Source organism: Heloderma suspectum, chromosome 3, assembly GCF_057233095.1.
Source record: "Heloderma suspectum isolate Gila_16-S chromosome 3, 16-S_ref, whole genome shotgun sequence".
NCBI lineage: Eukaryota > Metazoa > Chordata > Lepidosauria > Squamata > Helodermatidae > Heloderma > Heloderma suspectum.
Window position 1 is genome coordinate 94,634,865 of NC_139460.1, and position 24,938 is coordinate 94,659,802.

The 24,938-nt window shown below is 42.2% G+C and overlaps 1 protein-coding gene across 1 annotated transcript in view; it reads right to left on the bottom strand.

Annotated features, from left to right (window-relative positions):
• Positions 1 to 24,938, bottom strand: part of LOC146349962 (amine oxidase [flavin-containing] A-like) — a 68,561-nt gene that overhangs the window by 28,488 nt on the left and 15,135 nt on the right. Inside the window, exons 2-4 of the mRNA XM_084843860.1 lie at positions 10,809 to 10,903; positions 10,383 to 10,520; positions 856 to 960 (exon numbers count right to left, since the gene is read on the bottom strand). Of these exons, the coding sequence (XP_084699986.1) occupies positions 856 to 960; positions 10,383 to 10,520; positions 10,809 to 10,903 (338 nt within the window). The remainder of the gene's footprint in view (positions 1 to 855; positions 961 to 10,382; positions 10,521 to 10,808; positions 10,904 to 24,938) is intronic.

Sequence of the window (24,938 nt, forward strand, 5' to 3'; positions counted from 1 at the left end):
AAAAGCTGAAGGGTGTTTTGAAGATGGGAATTGTATTTAGGGATATTTTCCAATGCTGTAGAAGTTCACTATATCTGCAGTTAATACAGAATATGCTTTACAGTCCTTGTCTCATTCACATTTAAAACGCTATTGTGGGCCAGGTAATTATTTTTCTTATTTCAAAAATTCAGCTATTTAACAACCTTTGAATGTATACCAGGGCCAAACTGCTAGATGTGATGGCAGCAGTTGTGTGTGTTTGAACATAAAAACGTCCCAAGAAAGAGGAGGAATGAAGAGCGGATCTGATCTTAACAGCAAAAAGGGTCCATGGGTTCAAGTTACCAAAGCCGTCCCCACACCTGCCACTTACATCTCTGAAGCCCGTCTCCCTGAACTGTTTTTCTGCTATCTCTAGCAACATGTATTATGGGATGCTACACCTGTTCTGAAGGTTCTGTAGTCTCTGCAGTCGTTGCACACAGTACAGACTATGCTCTGCGACTTCTGCATATGGCCTCTCAACAAATAGAAAGAACCTGCATCATTAGTCGTTATTAGTATAGCGCTATTCCCTTGCAAATAAGAAAAGGCAAGCTTGTGCCTCTAACACAATTATTTTCCCGAAGCGTATAAGGCACAGTGGAACTTTGCCATTATTCATACTAGATGATACAAACTCCTTTGCTTCAGACACTTAGCAGTGGAAGATTTCAGTGTTTACGTAACAGTTAAATAATACTTTCGGCTCCTTGGTAGTACTATCTACATGGAGATCTAATAATTTCCCATGTGAGCTTCTATAAATGTTGCAAATACTTATTCAGTGTGGCTCACCAAACAACACAGTACCCCTTAATTGTTCCAGCATACCTCTTTCCCCATTCCATCCATTGTTCTCCAGAAATTGTTAATATCTAGATGTACTAAGAAGTTCCATACTGCAGGGAAGGTACCATAAGCTGGATAGGATTTCCCCTGAAACAGACAAATAGAAGAAAACAATTCATTCGTTTTCTGGTGTTAGCCTTAAGTCTCCATAGGTAATAATTAACCTGTAGTTATAGTGGCTAAAAGAGCCTCATGTGGCGCAGCGTGGTAGGCGGCAGTATTGCAACTGAAACTCTCCCCACGACCTGAGTTCGATCCCAGTGGAAGCTGGGTCTCGGGTAGCCGGCTCGGGTCGACTCAGCCTTCCATCCTTCCGAGGTCGGTAAAATGAGTACCCAGCTTGCTGGGGGAAAGGTAGCCATGACTGGGGAAGGCAATGGCAAACCACCCCGCTATAGTCTGCCACGAAAACGCCAGCGAAAGCGGCGTCCCTCTAGGGGTCAATAATGACCCGGTGCTTGCACAGGAGGAACCTTTCCTTTCCTATAGTGGCTAAATCAGTAGCATTCAATAAACCAATCTGGAAATGGATGCACAAACAGTATGCATATAATCTGTGTATAGATCATAGGCGTGCACAGCACATTCCATTAGGGTATACACCCAGGGAACATTTATTGAACACTCAACCATAAAATACATTATTTTTATTCATCAAACAAACTAAAGACACTAAAACGTAACTAAACATTTTTTAATTAACCACTAAACTTTACTTTAAAAATACAAACTTAAAAAATGAGACACAAAATACCAAATTTTTGCTGTCACAATCAATAACCAGGCATATACAAAGACACAGTCAATTTTCATGATATCTTTAACCAGATAATGAGCTAACCTAAATGGATCAAGCTAACAATAGCTCCTATCAAGGAGATAACTGATTTGGGACCCCACACATACCTGTAAAAATTAGGGATAATCCTCAGTAAATAAATCCCAGGCCACAGGCTTTCCTCTCTGTGTGGAGTTTCTCCTGCTGCTGGCTGGGCTGACTGAGGTATTCCACCCCCCCCCCCCCGCCCCACAATAGGTGATGATATGGAAGCAGCCTCAGCAGGGTTACATATGTTCCTTACACAAAGTTACAAACACTGCAGTCACTGCGCTGGGCATGCCTGACGCAGCTGCTTATATAGGTCAAAGAATTTTCTAGAATAGTAGTCAAAGAGGGAGGGGAGGACCAATGGTAATGTGGCGCTGCAGTAGTGGGGACACATGCTGCAAGCGAAAGCGGGCTTCCTATACACTTCTGCAACATTTACATTACACAGTTTGGCAATTATTGCACATAATACAACAATCTATACTTTAAAACTAAAAGAAAGTATCATGCCATTAAATTAAAATGCAACGCCCCCCTCTTTTTTGAGATTTTTGGGCGTGCTGGGCACACCCTGCACGCCTGCCTGTGGCACAGATTAAGCAAAGCTGGTTGTGGTTTTTGCGTGATTCTGATGTGTAATTTCCAAAGTATCTTCTTCCCACGTTCTGTTAAACTACAGTCGCAACCAAAAGAAAGGCATTCCTTGTGCTGAGGAATATAAATGTAAGCCAAACAAATCACAAAGCAAATCCTCTGCATTACCTACAGAACCTTCTGGAAATATTCACTCAGTACAAATGTTGTTCCTGCACATGTCGGTCATGTGACTTCATGAAACTTCACTAGAGTAAATGTCACTGTGACCGCAGAGCTGAAGGGAAGGCACACTCTGGACTTTGCCACTGGGAGGCTGCTCCCCCTGCCTCCCAGTCCCAGGAAGAACATCATGGCAAGGGGGAGACTGACCTGGATCCATCATCGGCCAGTGAAGCAGCAGCTGCTCCAATGCTTGCTTCCTTCTTCACTCCCCATTCCTTTTCCCTTTTGTATCGTGTCTATTAGATTGTGAGCCTGAGGCCAGGTACAGTCCTCTCTTTCAGTGACACAGTTCACACAACACTCCAGGCTCGCCGTGGGTTATTTAACACACAATGAGCCACAGTGTATGCCAGGCACCATATTGAATATGCGACTTCCAATAGGGTTGTGTTGTGTTGTAAGAACCCAGCCATCAGGGTTCTTGAAGTAATTCGAAGATTGAACAACCCTCACATAACCCCACAACAAACCTCGAATAACCCCCAATGGCCGGGTTTGGATGACATGCTGCAACCCCACTGCATATTCAAAATGGTGCCCAGCACACATTGTGGCTATCGTCGGTTAAATAATCCATGGTGAGTCCAGCATGTCATGCAAACGGGCCAATATTTGTACAGTGCTTTGGACACATTAGATGCTTTGTACGTGTTAAACAAACAACAACAAGTTTGAAATAATAACAAGCGTACATCATGGCCATTATTTAACAGCATGATTTTGAGTCATTAGTTCTCACGATTCTCACTTTCTACAGACAGAGCATGCTATAGACATAAGTTAGTAATTGATATTCTGCTCTGAAGGGTTTCACGTAACAATTTCGGACCAGACTGAATCTGGATCGGAACTTGCTTTCTGCTAACTCCGAAGGCATATTCAACACGTATGGGTATGATTTTTAAGACAAAGCCAATATGGATTCAATCTTTTGTAGCTTTCACAATATAAAACAAGGGTGCTGAAACTCCTTCAGCCTAAGGGCCAAATTCCATTTCAGAGAAGCTCTTGGGTGGAGGGGGGGGGGCTGCATTTGGTGGGCAGGGCCAAAAATACCAGCACACTTTAGCTTACAGCTCTTACAGCTAGTAATTAAGCCTAAGGAGAGGCATTTCAGTCCTTTGGAATGGGGGCGGGGGGTGTTGTAAGAGCGGAGCACACTCACACGTTCGTTGTCTAGCCGGACAATGGATCACACTACACATGGGTAAGACTCTGGACCTGAAAGCGCTTTATTGCATGGCCAGCAAGGCGCTCTGTCAGCGAAGGGGCAGAGAGCCCCAACTGTCCCGTGGGGCAGGCTTTTATACAGTGAAATATGTCACATATAGAGAAGAACTCTAGCCATGCTCTATTAGACACACTACATGAAGGCATACACACACACCTCGTTATCAGCAGAGGAGCTGAATGTTCTCTCTCTTGGACCGGGTGGACGTCTGCCAACTCAGTATCAGGAGTGGGCTCACAGAGTACAAGTCTTAACAGCCAACTCTCTGGGGAGGAACTTATTCTCCCTATCCTCCTTAATAATTCACAGAGAATTTGCTGGCAGGCTGCAATTTTCTTCTCACAGACTGTGGTGCCAACAAACATGGAGTAACTCTGTTTCATACTAAACATAAGACAATCTGGGGTACACATTACACATTAGGGGTGAGGTTAAAGGATTCTTTCCACAATCCGCCCTTTGATCCAAATAGTACTCGTTGTACAATCTTGGATCATAAACAGAATTCTTTAAGTTTAAGGCGATGGGTTGGATAGCTGGACATTTCAGTAGGGGGGAACTCATTCACAGGCATGGCTGTATACTGCCCTGAAGGAAGTTTACAGTGTTTATATAAAGGAGGAACAAGGTTTATACAACATTGCACAAAATATGGAATGGCAATTACTAACCCAAGTATAATAACAATTGCAATAACTAGTTTTCTTACCCAAGCAGTAGAAGGAAGCCCAAACTCAGCCAGTCTCTAAAGGCATCCTTGCTTATGTGTGAAATATCTTTAGAGACTTTTTTTATATTATTTTGGTGGTGCAGGGCGTCAGGTTGGTTATCTGTTATTTGAGTACAACACTCATTCCCAATTAAAGCACACACACACCTCCACGCGAGGCTAAGTGGTAGTCTAGAGCTAGCCTATTTTGCAAGGCTACTAAACGTACCTCGGCTAGTTCCCTGGAGAGAGGTTTGGTAACTGCAACACTTTCATTAATAAACTGAGTGAGGGATTCAGATAGAGCACAGATGTCGGCACAATTCTTTGCAGCTCCATATGTAAGTATGAGGTCATGACCAAACCCAGCCCAGCTGAGTTTATTGTGTTGGCGGCCCTGGGGCAGGTCTGAGGCAATTCGCATACCTGGCACAACAAGCCCTGGGGCACGCTGCTATGGAGCGCTCAAAGACGGAAGTGCAAGTGTTGCTGTGTGTCCACATAGCCACCAAACTCCGGCTGGCAGCCTCAAAGTGGAAATGGTGGCATTTTGTGGAAAGGGATAAAAGAGGTTATGGGAAACAGTTGCCCCATTGCTAACCACATCTGCCACAACTTCGGTAGAAAAATTGGTTTCTACAGTCTAGTTTTGCCCACTGAACTGTAGTGATATGTTTCAACTGTGGTGGTGTACATTGGACTGGTTAGCGGGGAGGTCAGCAACACAAAAGGGGGCAACAACTTCACCACTTAAGGATAGTCTGGTCTGACCATTCATGTCAAGAGATGTCAAGTTTAATTGTTGTGCTTGTGCCAACACCAGGAAGCCACCAAACAATTGGTGGTTGAGGAAAGGGGTGGGGCCAAGGGAAAGGGCAGAGCCATCTAGGGAGCCTCGGAGGGCCAGATTTGACCCACGTGCCTGAGTTTCTGCAGCCCTGATATAAAGGATGCATGGTTCATTGTCTTGTTACCATATGCTTCCCCCTCCGGGCTTATGAGAGTTACCCATATAATATTTCTTTGGAACCTAAGTTATGTGTTTCTTTTTTGTATATTGTCTATGTTTTTATGTAAATGGTTTTTAATCTCTGTATATTGTATTTTTAATGTTCCTAATTTTTTGTAAACTGCCCAGACAGCTTCGGCTATTGGGTGTTATAGAAATGTGATGATGATGATAATGATGGAGCCTCATTAGGTTGGCTATCCTGAAAGATGAAGCAGAGCCATTTCCAACACCCACAAGCCACATAAGTGATCACTGTGTCAACTCTGACATAGATCCACAGTCAAGACCAGGAGAAAATTGTACCCAGTGTAGACACAGCGTGGTACAAGGTACCGTGCAACTTTTGTCAACTTCTTTTCATTCTTCTTAGTGCTAAAGTACTGAATTAGTAGTAGAGGTGAGGCCTCTGCAGAAAGCTAGAGGTGCCCTCGCAACATTTTGTTGAGACACAGAGACTTCTCCCTTGGACTGAGTTCAGGGAAAACTGGTTCTATACATTTATATCCATAAACAGTGGCTGGTAACCTATCACAAGCCTGAATTCACTCATAAGAAACCCCCTGCTAGATCAGACCAAAGGTCAGCCTAGATGAACAGCCTGTTTTCTATAGTGGTAGCTACAAGCAGGTCATGAGCACAATAGCTCTCCGGTGCTGTTTCTACCCAGCAGCTGGTATTCTATGGCATGTTGCCTCTGAACCTGAAGCCACCCTATTTAGCTCTCATGGTTATTGATAGATCTCTCCTCTTTGAATTCGTCTTCTCACCCTTTAAAGCTATCTCAGCCACTATCCATTACCAAATCCTGAGGCAGTGAAATCAATATGATTAGGGCCAAGTTAGACACGGCACTATTCACACAACTGGCAACTGTGTGAATTGCATTTTTAAAAGTAAATAGCAAGTGTGGGAGGCCCAATCTGGACTGCGACTGCTGTGGGGGAGGGCAATGGGTTAAAGCCCCAACCCCTTTAGGATCCCAATCCAGATTGGGGGCCCTGCACCTATTTACTTAAAAAAACCCATTCACATAATTGCTGACTGTGTGAACGGTGTCACATCTAGTTAGGCCCTTAATTATGCATGGTGTGAAGAATTTTATTTTGTCAGTCCTAAATTGATGGTCAATGGATTTCATTGGCTGACCCCAAGTTTGTGATATGGCTGAGAGAGAAAAAAAAATGTTGACCAGTCTTATCTGTCCAAGGCACTGCAAAAGTAGGACCATGGAAAGAAAAGCCTAGTACTGATTTGCATGCACGTTTGCACATAGCCTTATATGTATTCAGGCCCTGTAGTTCCTTACACTAGAACTGCTCTAGAAAGAAACAAAGTATTTGCAAGCTTTCTAGCTTTTGCTGCCATTTTTTAAAAAATGAAGCTTGCCCTATTATTTGTCTGCATTCCATCCATTTGAAATCAAAGAATGTGTAATAAAGTGCAATAAGCAATGTTCAGGTTCATCATCCAGCTGCCTCAGAAATAAAGGATGATCATTACTGAGAACTTGGTGTTCTAATTTCTCAGTATTGCAGACTTCAAAAAAATCTTCAACATTTCTTCCATTACGTCAGCCGTTCTCACAGTTCTGCTTTTGCAAGGGTGTCATCAATTTGGTCTTTGAAATAGAAAGCCAAAATAGAAGACATTTCATCTTCTAAACCATTAAGGCTCTGGGACCGCAAGGATCATTACCTCAATGATCGTTTGACCCTCTATACACAAGACCATAAGAGGAGCCATGCTGGATCAGACAAAGGTCCATCTAATCCAGCATTCTGTTCATGCAGCAGGCACACTGAGGAAACCCACAAGCAAGACATGAGTGCAACAGCACCCTCCCACTCATGTTCTCCAGCAACTGGTATACATAGACATACTGCCTCTGATATTAGAGATCGCACATAGCCATCAGGACTAGTAGCCACTGATAGCCTTATTCTCTGTGAATTTGTCTAATCTCCTTGTAAAGCCATCCAAAATGGTGACCATCATTACATCTCGCGAAAGTAACTTCAACAGTTTAACTATGTGCTGTGTGAAGTACTTCCTTTTATCTGTCCTGAATCTCTCACAAATCATTTTCATGGAATGACCCTAGGTTCTAATATTATGACAGAGGGAGGAAAATGTCTCCCTGTCCCCATTCTCCACACCATGCATAATTTTGTATACCTCTGTTATGTCTCCCCTTACCTGCCCAGTCGCTGCAGTACTCAGGAGAGGCACTCTTGGCGGTGCCACACGCTCTGGAGGTCCACCTTATGGCTATGAAGAATAGAGTTTAGTGCTGCAGCTCCTGCCCTCTGCAACACTCTCCCCGTTAATATTAGGCAAGTGATGACGATAAGTGTCCGCTTCAGACACATCTGTTCACTCAGACTATTGCTGCAGCATGACCCAACTATCTATATTGGTTTTATTGAGGATACAAAAAATAGGTATGTAGTTGTTTTATCTTTAACCTATATTTCATTATTTTAACGTTGTACACCGCTGCGCTTTTTGTGTGTGTGTTCAGCTATATACACATTTGTACAAATAAATAAAATACAACTGCTTTCTTAGAACATAGAGGCTTTCCCCACCCATTCTGCCAGAGATGTTGCTAAATTTAAGTTAAGAAATGGACTAGGATGCATAGGTTGGGCAGGGGGAGGGTTTTAATTCACCAATTAAAATCATGGCCTTTATTTTCCTGGATGAGAAGAACCATGTGGGGCATCTCCATGCTTAAACGGGCCAAAACGATCACCCGAGATACTGCTGCAGCTAAATAAATATGTTAGGAAAATAAATAAGAAAATTGCAAAATGAGTTTTGGTAGACATGCCTTGCTTAATCCGGCCTTTTCTCCAGTGATACAGCTCAGAGCGACAGATGAACAGGGTAATTGGCAGCACTACCATGCAGGCTTTTATCTAGAGTAGCTCTGACAGTTTTAGCTATTAATCCAGTTGGATTAGGCAGCGAAATTTACAGAAACATGAGAAAGCTTAAGATGCTTCCAGATGAAGCCTTTATTGTGCAATTGCCCTGCCTCACACAGAATTTTTTTTTTGGGGGGGGGTACTACAAATGTCATGTTCTCCCATTTGTAACACTTCCATGTTTTTCCACCACTTCTTTCCCATCACTTTTCTTACCACACACACACACACACACACACACACACACAATCTGTTGAGGAGGACCAGATGGAGTAGTCCAACGCCTTTTGATTGGGAGCACTAGGAGCTGTCCATTTGGAAGCCCCCTTATTCATTTATCCCACCCAAGTTTGATACATTCACAACTCTTTCTTTGCTCAGAATCACAACATACACACCTTCTGGGAAATGAGTGACATGTTCATTCCCATATCAACCCCAGGAAAAATCATTAATCAAGACAACAGCTCCTCCCCAACAGTTGGAAGGAAATCTTTCAGCCGCCTTTCATGCTTTGTATTCAAATGTAAACACTCAGCTGTGTAAATGGCAGTTCTAGAATTATGGGCTGAAGGTTGTGGGGGAGCCTGGAAAGTAGCCAAGACGACATGGTAACAGTCTTTGTATATGCAATTTTGGATAAGTTATGCATTATTGCTCATTTTAGCAGTTTTATTGCTGTTTACTTTTTAATTGCCATTGGAGGTTCAAAATACTTCTTTTTGTCTACAATACATGAGATTAGTCAGGTAAAAAAAAAATCAAGGCCTACAAGTAGACTTACAAAGCAACCTTTACTCAGAAGTGTAAACCTTTCCTCCACTGTGTTCAGTGGAACTTGCTCACAGGAAAAGTAGCACAGAATTGCAGCCTCAGTTGTTAAGTTCAGTTGCTACTCCTGGTTTTATTGTTTTGGCTTTTATTACGTGAGTTGCCCCGAGAGCTTTGGCTAACGGGTGACTCATAAACTGAATAACGAAATAATGCACCTGTGGTTCATGAGCAAGGATATGGAAGCATATGCTAATAATCAGAAGACACTGATGGAACAAGGCGGGAGAAGTCCCCCACCCACCGCCCCCCTCTCTTGCGCTTGTTACAACACAGTCCTGTTTTGTCCTCACACCCATGGCAGTGCTTGACTTCTAAAGAGCTACTTTGGATCAAACCTGCCTGCAAATCACACCTTCTGGGCCAAGTCTCAGTATAAAATCAACTCAAATGAAGCACTCAGTTCAGTCCTTATTTCAATTTCAGTGTCACCATTTTCAATTGTCCTCAACTCTGCCCCTACATCACAGCAGTCTTTGACATCACAGCAGGTCAAGCAAATATTACAGTTTAATACACTGCTGAAGTTAAATACAGTGTACCACCAGAAGGGAAAAATATAAAATAAAGTCATTAAGGGTGCAATCCTATGAATGTTTAGACAGAAAAAGTCCTAAAAGCATAGCTGCCTGGGAAATAACGTAGGACTTTTTTCTGTCTAAACATGCATAAGATTGCTCCTTAAATCTGTGACTACAGTAGGAGAAAAAACTGTAGGCTGTAAATCTGAGACATGTAGGGTATTAGAAGTGGAGTACTGGGATTGAACGTGGTTCGCCTCAAATTAACCACCATACACACAAATTAATCTTGACCTCAATGAATAAAGGAACATTTCCTCACCTCCAGTCATTTTCATTGGTAGAATAATGGACATGTTCTTTAGTTTTCTGAAAGGAAGATGTGATGTCAAGGCTGAGTATTGGGGGCAGGGCGGGGGTTACTTTGGAACACAGAAGTATCTTTCTGTGAATCTTCAGGGCATCGTGACTGCATTAAGCTCATTTTTAAAAGACTAAAATAGTATGGAATCTTCTACTCTGTTGTCAATACATGAACAAAGAAGTCCAGCCTGAGACCTATGTCCTTCTCATTATGACCCATGAACAAATGCTTCCAAATGTAGATACAGAAACCATAATTCTTACATTTGTATACACGATGAAGGCCTCAGCTACATTCACTTTATATGTTTCTATGCCAAGTTCTTCAGCCAGTCGTAGAATTCGGTTCTGGGTAGGCCCTATATAGGCTCCGCCAACATCTACATATTTCACTTGTTTGTTCTGTCAAAGGAGGGAAAAAGACAAAAAAATAATAGAAGCCAATGGATGCCCTGCAACAGAAATTCCAGAAAGTGCTTATATTTCATTTAAAATCCACCTCAGAATTAGGCCTAATTCACATATGCAAACTTAGAAGTACTGTATGTGTTCTATATTATTAAATTATACATATGATTAAGCAGAACCTTTCCAGGAGTTAGCACTCCCTTCCAAAATGTCACATACTACAGCATTTACACAAAATATGGTGATTGTTCAAAAAACCAAAAAACCCACAACCCTACTTACCCTAATCGTGAAAGTCCGTCCGCCAACTCTGTCACGAGCCTCTAAAACCACAACACTAAGTCCTGATTCAAATAACAACTTAGCTGCTGACATACCTAAAGAAAAGATGAAACAGTCTTATGTTGTTTCTAAAGGAACATTCCAGATAATTAATAACCAATTGGAGTTGGAGTAATGTTGTAGCAGCATTTGAGTTCTAAGCCTATAGCTGCTCAGCTATGTCCAGAAGTTTTCTGCTTGTCATGTATTTCCCTCTTCATTTCTCATTTTTTTCAGCACAGAACCTTTGATATTCCTAGCCATTTTTAATATCATATTTGAATCTGAACACCATAAAATGTTTCTGATGGCTGTACATTGAGAATGTACATTGATGTGCCCCTACATCCCAGCAGTCTTTGACATCACAGCAGGTCAAGCAAATATTACAGTTTAATACACTGCTGAAGTTAAATACAGTGTACCACCAGAAGGGAAAAATATAAAATAAAGTCATTAAGGGTGCAATCCTATGAATGTTTAGACAGAAAAAGTCCTCGTATCATTTGTGTTCAGTTTCCTAAGGATTTGCCTTTCATTCCTACCTTCCACTATTAACCTTAAGTTACCCCTTCATGGCTCACTGCCTTGTTGTGGCAAAGGGGCTTGCATAACTCAGGGAAGCCATAAGCTATGCCGTGCAGGGCCACCCAAGACAGATAGGTCATGGTGGAGAGTTCTGACAAAATGTGGTCCACTGGAGAAGGAAATGGCAACCCACTCCAGTATTCTCACCAAGAAAACCCCATGAAACATATCACAAGGCTAAAAGATAGGACGCCGGAAGATGAGCCCCTCAGGTCGGAAGGTGTCCAATATACTACCGGGGAAGAGCAGAGGGAATTTCCAAGTAGCGCCAGAAAGAGTGAAGCGGCTGGGCCAAAGCCGAAAGGACACTCAGCTGAGGATGTGTCTGGTGGTGAAAAGAAAGTCCGATGCTGTAAAGAGCAATATTGTTTAGGAACCTGGAATGTAAGATCAATGAATCAAGGTAAGCTGGAGGTGGTCAAACATGAGATGGCAAGATTGAACATCGACATCTTGGGAATCAGCAAACTAAAATGGACAACCATGGGCGAATTTAATTCAGGTGACCATTATATCTACTACTGTAGGCAAGAATCCCTTAGAAGAAATGGAGTAGCACTCATAGTCAACAAAAGGGTGGGAAAAGCAGTACTGGGGTACAATCTCAAAAACGATAGAATGATCTCAGTATGAATCCAAGGCAAACCATTCAACATCACAGTAATTCAAGTCTATGCCCCAACCACTGAGGCTGAAGAAGCTGAGGTTGATCGGTTCTATGAAGACCTACAACACCTTCTAGAACTAACACCAAAAAAAGATGTCCTCTTCATCATAGGGGATTGGAATGCTAAAGTAGGAAGTCAAGAAATCACCGGGATAACAGGCAAGCATGGCCTTGGTGTACAAAATGAAGCAGGACAAAGGCTAATAGAGTTTTGCCAAGAGAACACGCTGATCATAGCAAACACTCTTTTCCAACAGCACAAGAGGCGACTCTACACATGGACATCACCAGATGGTCAATATCGAAATCAGATTGATTATGTACTTTGCAGCCAAAGATGGAGAAGATCTATACAGCCAGTAAAAACAAGACCTGGAGCTGACTGGGGCTGAGATCATAAGCGTCTTATTGCAAAAATCCGGCTTAAATTGAAGACCGTAGGGAAAACCACTAAACCATTCAGGTATGACCTAAATCATATCCCTTATGAATATACAATGGAGGTGAGGAATAGATTTCAGGGATTAGACCTGATAGACAGAATGCCTGAGGAACTATGGACAGAGGTCCGTAACATTGTTGAGGAGGCAGCAACGAAATCCATCCCAAAGAAAAAGAAATGGAAGAAAGCAAAGTGGCACCAAATGGGTCTGAAATACCCCGGTAGGTAATCAAGCTAACCCTAATAGACAAACATCACTACAGACAAAACTGTATATTGAAATCTATTTCTTTGAGAAAACTACAAAATTAAAAGGAAGTGTTGGCATGGTGATTATACGAGGGTTAGAAACTTTCTCTGTGATTATAGGGAAAGAGAACGCAAAAAATATAGGAGATTAATTAAAAGAATTGCAATTGCCAAAGCTGGTATTCTGAATTTAGCTAATAAGATAAGGGCTTGCTCATCTAACATTGTTATGACTCCTCCTTCCAACTTTCTCCTGTTTACTACTTGTGGTTTGAAGCTAAACTAAAACAAAGCTAAACTTAACTAAAACATAATTGTTAACTCTCCCGTTACTTCCTCCTGCACATTACTTGAATACTACGCTAAAGCATTACTGAGTTCCTCTAGGCATGTGAAGAATAGAGGTAGAAGTTAGAGTGAAAGGAAAAACCCAAGACTTGGAAATAATTCTAAGTCCCATCTTCAGAAATAACTCCAAAGTCGCAAGCTCAGAAATAATTCTAAGTTCTGCTTTCAGAAAATACTCTCCTAACTTCAGAAAATATTCTAAGGTCCAAAGTCTAAGAGTCGAAGGAGGTCCATAGTTACCCAAATCCTCGGGTCTGGTGGCAAGGCGGAAAGAGCGAAGTGAAGCTGCAGCAGCAATAGCAGCAGTGAGCGCTCACTACCTGTGGTTTTGTACACTTGCTCTGGTCAAAGGTGGGGCCCCAAAGAGTAATGAGACAACCAACTTCCAATCAAAATGAGGTGTGTGTGTGTGTGTGTGTGTGTGTGTGGTTAGACCACCCACTCACCAACCAGAAGTAAGGTATCTCTTCCACAATCTCACGTGTTCGGGGAACATCTCTGGCACTACTACAAACAGGTTACTTTGAATGTCCCAAAATGTGGCCCAGAGTCTGCCATCTGAGCATGTTATCTTGATTGATGCATTTCTCCCTGGTACATCTTCTTTGAACTCACGGTCATATTTGGTCATATCTGCCTGAATACCTCCTCCCTATTGTCACTTGTATGGTCAATATCGAAATCAGATTGATTATGTACTTTGCAGCCAATGATGGAGAAGCTCCATACAGTAAGTCAAAACAAGACCTGGAGCTGACTGTGGCTCAGATCATGAGCTTCTTATCGCAAAATTTCAGCTTAAATTGAAGAACGTAGGGAAAACCACTAAACCATTCAGGTAGGACCTAAATCATATCCCTTATGAATATACAGTGGAGGTGAGGAATAGATTTCAGGGATTAGACCTGATAGACAGAGTGCCTGAGGAACTATGGACGGAGGTCTGTAACATTGTTCAGGAGGCAGCAACAAAATCCATCCCAAAGAAAAAGAAATGCAAGAAAGCAAAGTGGCTGTCTGAGGAGGCTTTAGAAGTAGCTGAGAAAGGAAGGGAAGCGAAAAGTAAGGGAGAAAGGGGAAGATGTATCCAACTGAATGCAGATTTCCAGAGAATAGCAAGGAGAGACGAGAAGGCCTTCTTAAATGAACATGCAAAGAAATCGAGGAAAACAATAGAATGGGAAAGACTAGAGATCTTTTCAAGAAAATTGGAGATCTCAAGGGAATGTTTTGTGCAAAGACGGGCATGAGAAAGGACAAAGGCAGGGACCTTACAGAAGCAGATGAGATTAAGAAGAGGTGGAAAGAATACACAGAAGAATTATACAGGAAAGATCTTAATGTCCCTGATAGCCATGATAGTGCGGTCACTGAACTTGAGCCGGACATCCTAGACAGTGAAGTCAAGTGGGCCTTAGGAAGCATTACTAACAACAAAGCTAGCGGAAATGACAGTATTCCAGCTGAGCTATTTAAGATCCTAAAAGATGATGCTGTTAAAGTGCTGCACTCAATATGCCAACAAATTTGGAACACTCGGCAGTGGCCACAAGACTGGAAAAGGTCAGTTTACATTCCAATTCCAAAGAACGGCAATGCCAAAGAGTGTTCAAACTACCGTACAATTGCGCTCATTTCACATGCCAACAAGGTTATGCTCAAAATCCTACAAGCTAGGCTTCAGCAGCATGTGAACCAAGAACTACTGGAAGTGCAAGCTGGGTTTTGAAGAGGCAGAGGAACTAGAGATGAAATCGCCAACATTTGCTGGATCATGGAGAAAGCAAGAGAATTCCAGAAAAACGTCTATTTCTGCTTCATTGACTACGCTAAAGCCTTTGATTGTGTGGATCACAGCAAACTCTGGCAAATTCTTAAAGAGATGGGAGTACCAGACCACCTTACCTGTCTCCTGAGAAACCTGTATGAGGGTCAAGAAGCAACAGTAAGAACCAGACATGGAACAACTGATTGGTTCAAAATTGGGAAAGGAGTATGACAAGGCTGTATATTGTCACCCTGCTTATTTAATTTATATGCAGAGTACATCATGAGAAATGCCGGGTTGCATGAATCACAGGTCGGAATTAAGATTGCCAGGAGAATTATCAACAGTCTCAGCAGACGATACCATCCTAATGGCAGAAAGCAAAGAGGATCTAAAGAGCCTCTTGTTGAGGGTGAAAGTGGAGAGTGCAAAAGCTGGTTTGAAACTCAACATTAAAAAAACTAAGATCATGGCACCTGGCCCCATCACTTCCTGGCATATAGAAGGGGAAGAAATGGAAGCAGTGACAGATTTTACTTTCTTGGGCTCCGAGATCACCACAGGTGGTGACTGTAGCCATAAAATTAAAAGACCCTTGCTCCTTGGGAGGAAAGCTATGGCAAACCTAGACAGCATAGTAAGAAGCAGAGACATCACATTGCTGACAAAGGTTCGTATAATCAAAGCTATGGTTTTCCCAGTAGCAACGTATGGCTGTGAGAGCTGGACTATAAGGAAGGCTGAGCGCCGAAGAATTGATGCTTTCGAACTGTGGTGCTGGAGAAGACTCTTACGAGTCCCCTGGACTGCAAGGAGGTCCAATCAGTCCATCCTAAAGGAAATCAACCCTGACTACTCATTGGAAGGACAGATAATGAAGCTGCAGCTCAAATATTTTGGCCACCTAATGCGAAAAGTCACTGGAAAAGACCCTGATGCTGGGAAAGATTGAAGGCGAAGGGGACGGCAGAGGATGAGATGGCTAGATAGCATCACCGATGCGATGAATATGAACTTGAGCACACTCCAGGAGAGAGCGGAGGACAGGAAAGGCTGGCGTGCCATGGTCCATGGGGTCATAAAAAGTCGGACACGACTTAACGACTGAACAACAACAACAACACCCTTCACAGTTAATTCATTTGGATTGTTAGAGGAAATCATGAGCAACACTAGATATATGATATACAGTTCAATTATAAGCTCAGGAGCATCTCATAAGCTTCTTCAGAAATATCTTTACATTAGTAAGAATAATTCTGAGGAGAACCAGTGCTGGCCTCAGACATTTTGCTTCCTGAATTAGAGTACAAGTGGTTCCCCACCCCCATTAGGGACAGTCCTGGAGAGACTGGGGAAAAAAAACGCCTCTCTAAGATACCTATACTATGTGAACAAAAGGTCTCTTTCTCTCATACACTGCCAATCTCCCAGAATGTCTGGGAGAAAGTTAATCTTCTCCCAGACATGGTAGCTTTGCACGAGCAGGGAGACCAACATGTAAAAGCATTCAAATATGCTTATCTGAAGAGATGCAGTCCCATGAAGAATTGTACCACATCTCAGTGCAGAACAATGCACAATAATTATATAGCTTGATATAAGAAGCGCAAAATTAACAGAGGAATTAAACAACAACTAGATTAGGTACATTCATTTTGCAAACTACACACCATGAGAATAATTGAAAGAATGTCCAATCAAAGCAAGAGGAACTGGGCCAGGCTGTTTTTGAATAACTGAATGGGGATGGTGCTAAGCAACAGAAAGAACCTCACAAGGAATACTAAATCCTTTTAAAAACAAAAATGGCAGGATAAGTAATGCTTCAACTGTCAGTATATTGGCTAGGAAAATTGAGGGCCTCATGCGGGTAAGGAGGAATTTCTTAATGACACAAAATGTTTCAGAGCTCCCAACAATCAGAGGAAGGAAACAGGCTTACTTCCAATTTTCCTTACAATGATAGAAACATAATCCAACCATTGGCTCTCTATGCTACCGCTAGCGCTGAGGCAGAAGAGGGAAGCCCTCTGGAACACTGTGTCTGGGTTTCAGGCCTATATGCCTGGAGAGAACTTAAAGGTCATGCTACACAGTGCTCCCTACTACAACAGCAGCACTGAGTTCAAGACAGGAAAGCTGCCCATGTTTATTATGCCATCTATTTTCCTCCATTCCACAGTCCCATTAGAGCTTGGTAACTCCTAATGGTAAGCTACTACTCAAAGGGAAAAAGTAAATTCTTGTGCTTTCAGTAGGGAGCACACCCTCCAACTATGAATGAAGACCAAACTAGACATTAGACACAGAAGCATGTAATATTTTTGTAATATTTCTTTTAAAAATCAAAAGCAGCTTTGGGAGGGTGATAAGAAGCAGGCGAGCAGGCAGGCAGGCTTGATTCTTTCCCAGCTGGCTGTTTTTCTACTGCAAACGCATTGCCTGCCACTGCTTTTCCTTCACAGACCTAGTTCGCACATAACATGTGGAGCCATATGGGAGTGAGCAAGCGCACTACCTCCTGCCTGCTCACCACTTCCGCCTTGCATCTGCTTTGTTAGGTGCAATGTCTGAACCTGGCACACTGGGTTGTTGTGGGTTAAACAACCCAGAGTGCTGGGCTCGGTTCAGTTGTCACAACTAACAAAGCGGATGCAAAGCGGAAGTGGTGAGCACGTGGGAGGCAGCATGCTCACTCATTCAGGCTTGGCCCCTACAACCCATGCTTTCAATAACCCATGGATTGTCATTACATGTGAACTGAGCCACAGAATTCAAAATATACAAATGTGACTGGGCACAGATGAAAATTCCTAGGGGATCCACTTCTGTCTCACCAAAACAGAAGAAATTAATCACCCAAAAAAGGGTACAAAAGAGGACAGCAAGCTGCATAACATTTGCAGAGCTATACAAATGAATATGTATAGGTGCAAATTTAGAAATAATAACTATTATTTAAATAGAAATTCAAGACATCTCACCATCATCAACAACACTGACCAGATGACCTGTGTGCCTGTTCAGTCTGCTAAGTGCTACCTGTTGATGAGCAGCTTCAAGGCCCTTCCCTGCTCTCTCTCCTTATGGTTGACTTTAAACCAGACTCGGACTGAACAGCCCATCAAATAGAGGGCTGTCCTCTGTAAAGTAGAACACCTGGCCACCTTACAGTTTCCTTTGTGATGGCTACTTAAAAACTCATGAGAGGGTACTACAACTATGTGGTTAACCAGCTATCTGGAGGGTTTGGCCACATAGCAAGGTGAATTTTATTAAGATCCCTCCAAATGGTCAGAAATCCGATGTAGCAGGGTTTGGGAAAAGTTCACCTTAAAACTGGGGTGGTTGCTAAAGACAACTGACTTCACTTGAGGATATAGTCCCAACCCACTAACCCACAGTGAGTTACAAATAGGGATGTCAGAGAAATCCACAACAGAACAAAATGAATCCAGGTATTCATGAATGTGACCCACGGATTCTGCAGTGGAGTAGTTTTTTTCCCTTTCAGGCAGATTCTGTGGACTTGTGGACCATTTTCCAACTTTCCTGAATTTTGCACAAATGTTCTCATCAAAAAATATCCACCCCCCAAAAAAAGAAAACATCAGCCAAAAAACATGCACCATACGCTAAAGCCATTTGGGTGGCTTCCCCACGATTTGGGTGGAATGTGCACATTTTCGCATGTGCGAAAATGCACAAATTCAGAAACAAACAATCCAGTTCCACACTGGGCAGATGATGGAATGAATGAAAGGTGCCTGAACATCTGTGAAACACAGATGGAACAGATTTTACACAATCCATACATCCCTAGTTACAAATAGCCACCACAGGATACCAGTTGTCTGAACCAGTCTTTGCTTCCCTTAGGAACATAAAAAGCTCCATGCTAGATCAAAGCAACAGCCAATTTAGTCCAGCATTCTGTTCCAGCCAGATGCCCCAACGAGAAGCCTGCAAGGACATGGGTGCAGTAGCACCCTCCCACTCATGCTCCCCAGAAATGGCTATTGAGATGCATATTGTCTCCCATACTGGAAGTAATATATAGCCATCATTACTAGTAACCTTTGATACCCTTGTCTTCCATGAATTTGTCTAATCCCCTTTTAAAGCCATTGAGGTTGGCAACCATCAATCTATATCTTGAGGTTCATAGTTTAAATTTCATAGTTTAACTACGTACTGTGTAAAGAAGTACTTCCTTTTATCTGTCTTGACTCTCCCACCATTTGGCTTCATTGGATGATCCTGGGTTCCAGTATTATGGGAGAGGAAGAAAAGCTCTCGCTCCACTTTCTCCACACTATGCATAATTGTATATACCTCTAGCATGTCCGCCCTTCACTCACCGTTTTCTAAAAAAAGCTAAATACTGTCCTAAACATTATAACCTTTTCTCATAGGGGAGTTGTCCTTTTCTGCACCTTTTCCAGCTCTACAACATCCTTTTTGAGGTGTGCTGGTCAGAACTATGCCTACCATTCCAAATTAAGTTCCACTGATTTGTATAAAAGATGATGATATTGGCAGTTTGGGTTTTGATTCCTTTCCTAATGGTCCCCAACACAGAATTCGCCTTTTTCACAGCAGCTGTTCATTGAGCTCTCACCACAACCCCAAGATCCCTTTCCTGGTCAGTTACTGCCAGCTCAGACACCATCAATATTTCTGTGAAGTTAGGAATTTTGTTTTGCCCCAGTGGTATCATTTTACACTTGCTAACACTGAACTACATTTGCTGTTTTAATTCCCTTTAATTTGTACGCACAACAATACTCATATCACCCATACTGGTGCATGTATCCCCCATCGTATCCCTCAACTCTTCTAAATGTTGCTAAAGATGCAAAAGCCTTTCTGCAGTTAGAATTCATTATACAAGTCAGCAATTTCAGAAGAAATTAGGCCCTGTTTTCTCTATGTCACAATGAAGCATCACTATCACAAATTTGACTTGTTTGCAAGCTCTCAGCATAGTGTAGTCTACTTGTTATTTGATCAGGATAAATAAGTCATGGCCCCTTGAAAAATCTGCCCAGGCGTTTCCATAGCAATTCAAGTCGAGCTCCATCTACTTGGAGGTGATGCAAAAGAAAAATGCATCACAAATCAATTCTACAGTGCTATTAAAAGACACTAAACTGTTGTTGCCACATACAGCACCAGCACTGACCTTCTTCTAGCAGAAGTCCTCAGACTCATCACATCCAAACACAGATGCACAGTGATATATATACAATTTGTGTTACAGTCCAATAAGATTAAAAGAAAGATAAAATAATGTCAGGCTAAAGATTACAAACTGACTTTTAACAGCTGCCCAATCTGCCTAGTAGACAGTTGCTAAATGGCCCTCTGCTTGTAGCTAAAAGTCAAAAACAAAAATCTGCAAACTCTATAAAAGCTGCTAGCACTTATAGCTATCTAAGTGTGAAAAATGGTGTCAAGGACAAAAAGAAAAAGGGAAAAAAGCTACTCCTTTTGGCTGCAACCCACAATGTGCTCTGTAGCGATCCCATTCATATTAAATGGACTTCTTATGAAAACAAGTTGTAGACTGGGTGCTTTACTTTAAGATTACTTTAAACAACATGCATAAACTATAAGTTCCACATGCAAGGCATCCTACTGGAATCCACTCAAAAGATACTAATGTGTGTAACTTGAGCTGTTGTTGCAACATTTACTGAAACTAATTTAAATTAGTATGGCATTTTTTGTTTTGAACTATGAATAATCCTACAATTGTTCCTAAATGCTATGCCTAGAACTTGGTAAATGCGAAGTTATTGGTACGATATAAGAAAATTCTACCTATATAAAAACTGAAAATTGTGGATTATATAGCCATTTCTCAGCCTGGATCTATGCAGAGCCAGGTGCACATAAACCCATCGATTTCCACAGGTGGAAGCAGGTCTAACTGCATCAGATCAAGCTGTTAATGTGTTAAATGCTTTAAAACCCTTGTCTCATTCATGCCTAAAGGACAAAGAAGGCAGGGACCTAACAAAAGCAGATGAGATTAAGAAGAGGTGGAAAGAATACACAGAAGAACTATACAGGAAAGGTCTTAATGTCCCTGATAGTGCAGTCGCTGAACTTGAGCCGGACATCCTAGAGAGTGAAGTCAAGTGGGCCTTAGGAAGCATTACTAACAACAAAGCTAGCGGAAATAACAGTATTCCAGCTGAGCTATTTAAGATCCTAAAAGATGATGCTGTTAAAGTGCTGCACTCAATATGCCAACAAATTTGGAACACTCAACAATGGCCACAAGACTGGAAAAGGTCAGTTTACATTCCAATTCCAAAGAAGGGCAGTGCCAAAGAGTGTTCAAACTACCGTACAATTGCGCTCATTTCACATGCCAACAAGGTTATGCTCAAAATCCTACAAGCTAGGCTTCAGCAGTATGTGAACCGAGAACTACCGGAAGTACAAGCTGGGTTTCGAAGAGGCAGAGGAACTAGAGATGAAATCGCCAACATTTGCTGGATCATGGAGAAAGCAAGAGAATTCCAGAAAAACGTCTATTTCTGCTTCATTGACTATGCTAAAGCCTTTCATTGTGTGGATCACAACAAACTCTGGCAAATTCTTAAAGAGATGGGAGTACCAGACCACCTTACCTGTCTCCTGAGAAACCTGTAAGAGGGTCAAGAAACAACAGTAAGAACCGGACATGGAACAACCGATTGGTTCAAAATTGGGAAAGGAGTACAACAAGGCTGTATATTGTCACCCTGCTTATTTAACTTATATGCAGAGTACATCATGAGAAACGCCGGGTTGGATCAATCACAGGTCGGAATTAAGATTGCCGGGAGAATTATCAACAACCTCAGATATGCAGACGATACCACCCTAATGGCAGAAAGCAAAGAGGATCTAAAGAGCCTCTTGTTGAGGGTGAAAGAGGAGAATGCAAAAGCTGGTTTGAAACTCAACATTAATAAAACTAAGAACATGGCATCTGGCCCCATCACTTCCTGGCATATAGAAGGGGAAGAAATGGAAGCAGTGACAGATTTTATTTTCTTGGGCTCCAAGATCACCGCAGACGGTGACTGTAGCCATGAAATTAAAAGATGCTTGCTCCTTGAGAGGAAAGCTATGGCCAACCTAGACAGCTTAGTAAGAAGCAGAGACATCACATTGCTGACAAAGGTCCGTATAATCAAAGCTATGGTTTTCCCAGTACCAACGTATGGCTGTGAGAGCTGGACTGTAAGGAAGGCTGAGCGCCGAAGAATCGATGCTTTCGAACTGTGGTGCTGGAGAAGACTCTTACGAGTCCCCTGGACTGCAAGGAGGTCAAATCAGTCAATCCTAAAGGAAATCAACCCTGACTGCTCATTGGAAGGACAGATACTGAAGCTGAAGCTCAAATATTTTGGCCACGTAATGTGAAGAGAAAACTCTCTGGAAAAGACCCTGATGCTGGGAAAGATTGAAGGCAAAAGGAGAAGGGGATGGCAGAGGATGAGATGGCTAGATAGCATCACCGATGCAATGAATATGGACTTGAGCACACTCTGGGAGAGAGCGCAGGACAGGAAGGCCTGGCGTTAAGGATGGACGAAAGTCCCTTACCTGGTCCCGCAGCTTTATTCGGGGGGGGGGAGGCGCTCCAGTTCTCCCCCCGAAATTCTTGGCGGGTGGGGAGGCGCCCCATCTCCCCGGCCGTGAAAGAAAAAAGTAAAGTGTAAAAAAAATAAAATAAAACGTGATAGGCTACATTAAGATTTACGTAGCCTATCACGGCTAGATTTTCAAAGTCAGCCGTGATAGGCGACGTAAATCTTTACGTAGCCTATGACGGCTGACTAAAAAAAAAAAGCGCGTACGCAAATGGCGGCGCCCATGGGCGCCGCCCTTTGTGTTCCTTATTTGGGCACGGGTAGTCTACGTAAAGATTTACGTAGACTACGGCTAAATAAGGGCAATGCAAATAGTGTCTTTACGTAAATCTTTACGTAAATCTTTACGTAGACTACCCGTGCCCAAATAAGGAACGCAAATGGCAGCGCCCATGGGCTCCGCCATTTGCGTATGCGTTTTTTTTTTTTAGTCAGCCGTCATAGGCTACGTAAAGATTTACGTAGCCTATCACAGCTGACTTTGAAAATCTAGCCGTGATAGGCTATGTAAATCGTTATGTAGCCTATCACATTTTTTTTTTTACTTTACTGGGAAATGGCGGCGGCAGCCGGTCAGAAGACCAGCTGCCGCCGCCGAACCGCCGCCGAACCGCCGTTGGGACCTGCCGCCGAAAGGGACATTCGCACGAGGTAAGTCCCATCCCGGGGGGGGCGGGGGGGCAGAGAATTTCCCCACCAATTTCGGGGGGCCGAATGCGTTGGCATTCGGCCTCCCGGAGATTCGTGGAGAAATTCTCCGACATCCCTACCTGGCATGCTATGGTCCATGGGGTCACGAAGAGTTGGACACGACTGAACAACAACTCATTCATGCCAGGTTATTCTTAAACCGACTTCCGTGAACACCCTGACAACTGTGAAAACAATGTCAGTGCTCTGTAAAAATATTAATGCCACTTTATAAGTTGCAATATTAGGAGATCAGTGACTTTGGGGGAACAACATGAGATCATTAGAAACAATCAAGAAACAAAAAAAATTGCTCTTAAAATAGGAGGACATTGGCTTTATTTGCAAAGGGAACAATGACCTGCTTCATTCCTTAGTTTATATGATTTCCCTGTGCAGTTATTTACTAATTAGCAAGATAAAGGAGAGCTAAACTAAGAAATCATGAATATGACACACACCCTTCATGAGATGATGGTTATTGTGGTTTATCAAAAAGTTTTCAGTTCATTATAGCAGTCCCCTAGTTAGCTTGACACTGAATAATAAGTGGAGAAAAATCCTTTTACGGTCTTGTCTTTGCAGTTCTCCATGGCCACAATGGGTACTTCATTTTCTACTTTTGTCCTTTCTTATTCTCTTACAGCACATCAGTTAGTGGTAGAAAAAGCTAATTGTCAGTGTATCTTTATTACATTAAGTCTCCACCACAATGATGCACTTTTGCTGTGATTTATTTTCACTGCTTCATCGATAGGAAATCTAATTATTTCTACATTCAACTGAGAAATGAAATCTGGCACTGGCCATCTTAACCTCAGTTCACATTAGTCAAAGAGGAATCTCTGTGCCAATATGAGCCAGATAACATTTCTACAACACCCTCAGGGATAAACTTTCTAGCCCATCCTTTGCTTTTCCAAGATATAGTTGCCTTTTAATGGTATTTTGTTAGCAACAACACACAATAACTTAAATGTACTGGTCTAAAATTGTTTTTCAAGGCCTCTTCACGTCGCAACCCATTATCAAAGCCTGTTTACTCCTAGGATTATAATTCCCAGTGATATATTAAACATGAGGACATATTGTCACTGTGGATAACACAAAGACTGTATGCAAAATGTTTGTCCAGTAGAAGTATTTACGTAGTTAAGTATCTAGAGCTGATAGTTATCTATCAATGGATAAGTTACTTAACACTCAGCAGTAGGGGCCAAACTAGATGGTTAACACAGACATTTTTTAAAAATGCAAATAGTAGATACTGGTGGGAAGAGAGGCTGATAATTAAAACCCCCCATTCTCACCTGCTACGATCCCAGTAATTATCACCGCCGCAACCTCTTGTGGCTGCTATTTGCATTTTTTAAAATGTTCCTGTTATACGCAAGGACACATTTAATGCTATATCTAGCCTGGTCCTTAAGCGACAACTATTTTGTAGATGGGTAGGCTGAATTTACACATAGCAGTTATACTGTTACCGTTATCGTAACTATTGGTACACATGACACCTATGGGCACCAATAGTTGTGATATCGGTATGATAACGGTATAACTGCTATGTGTAGATTCAGCCGCAGCGTACAGAGTGTATACTAGTAAACATGGACTTAACATAGGCTTTACAAACAATTTTAACAAGATTTAAGCCCTGATGACCTGGTTCGCACATCAT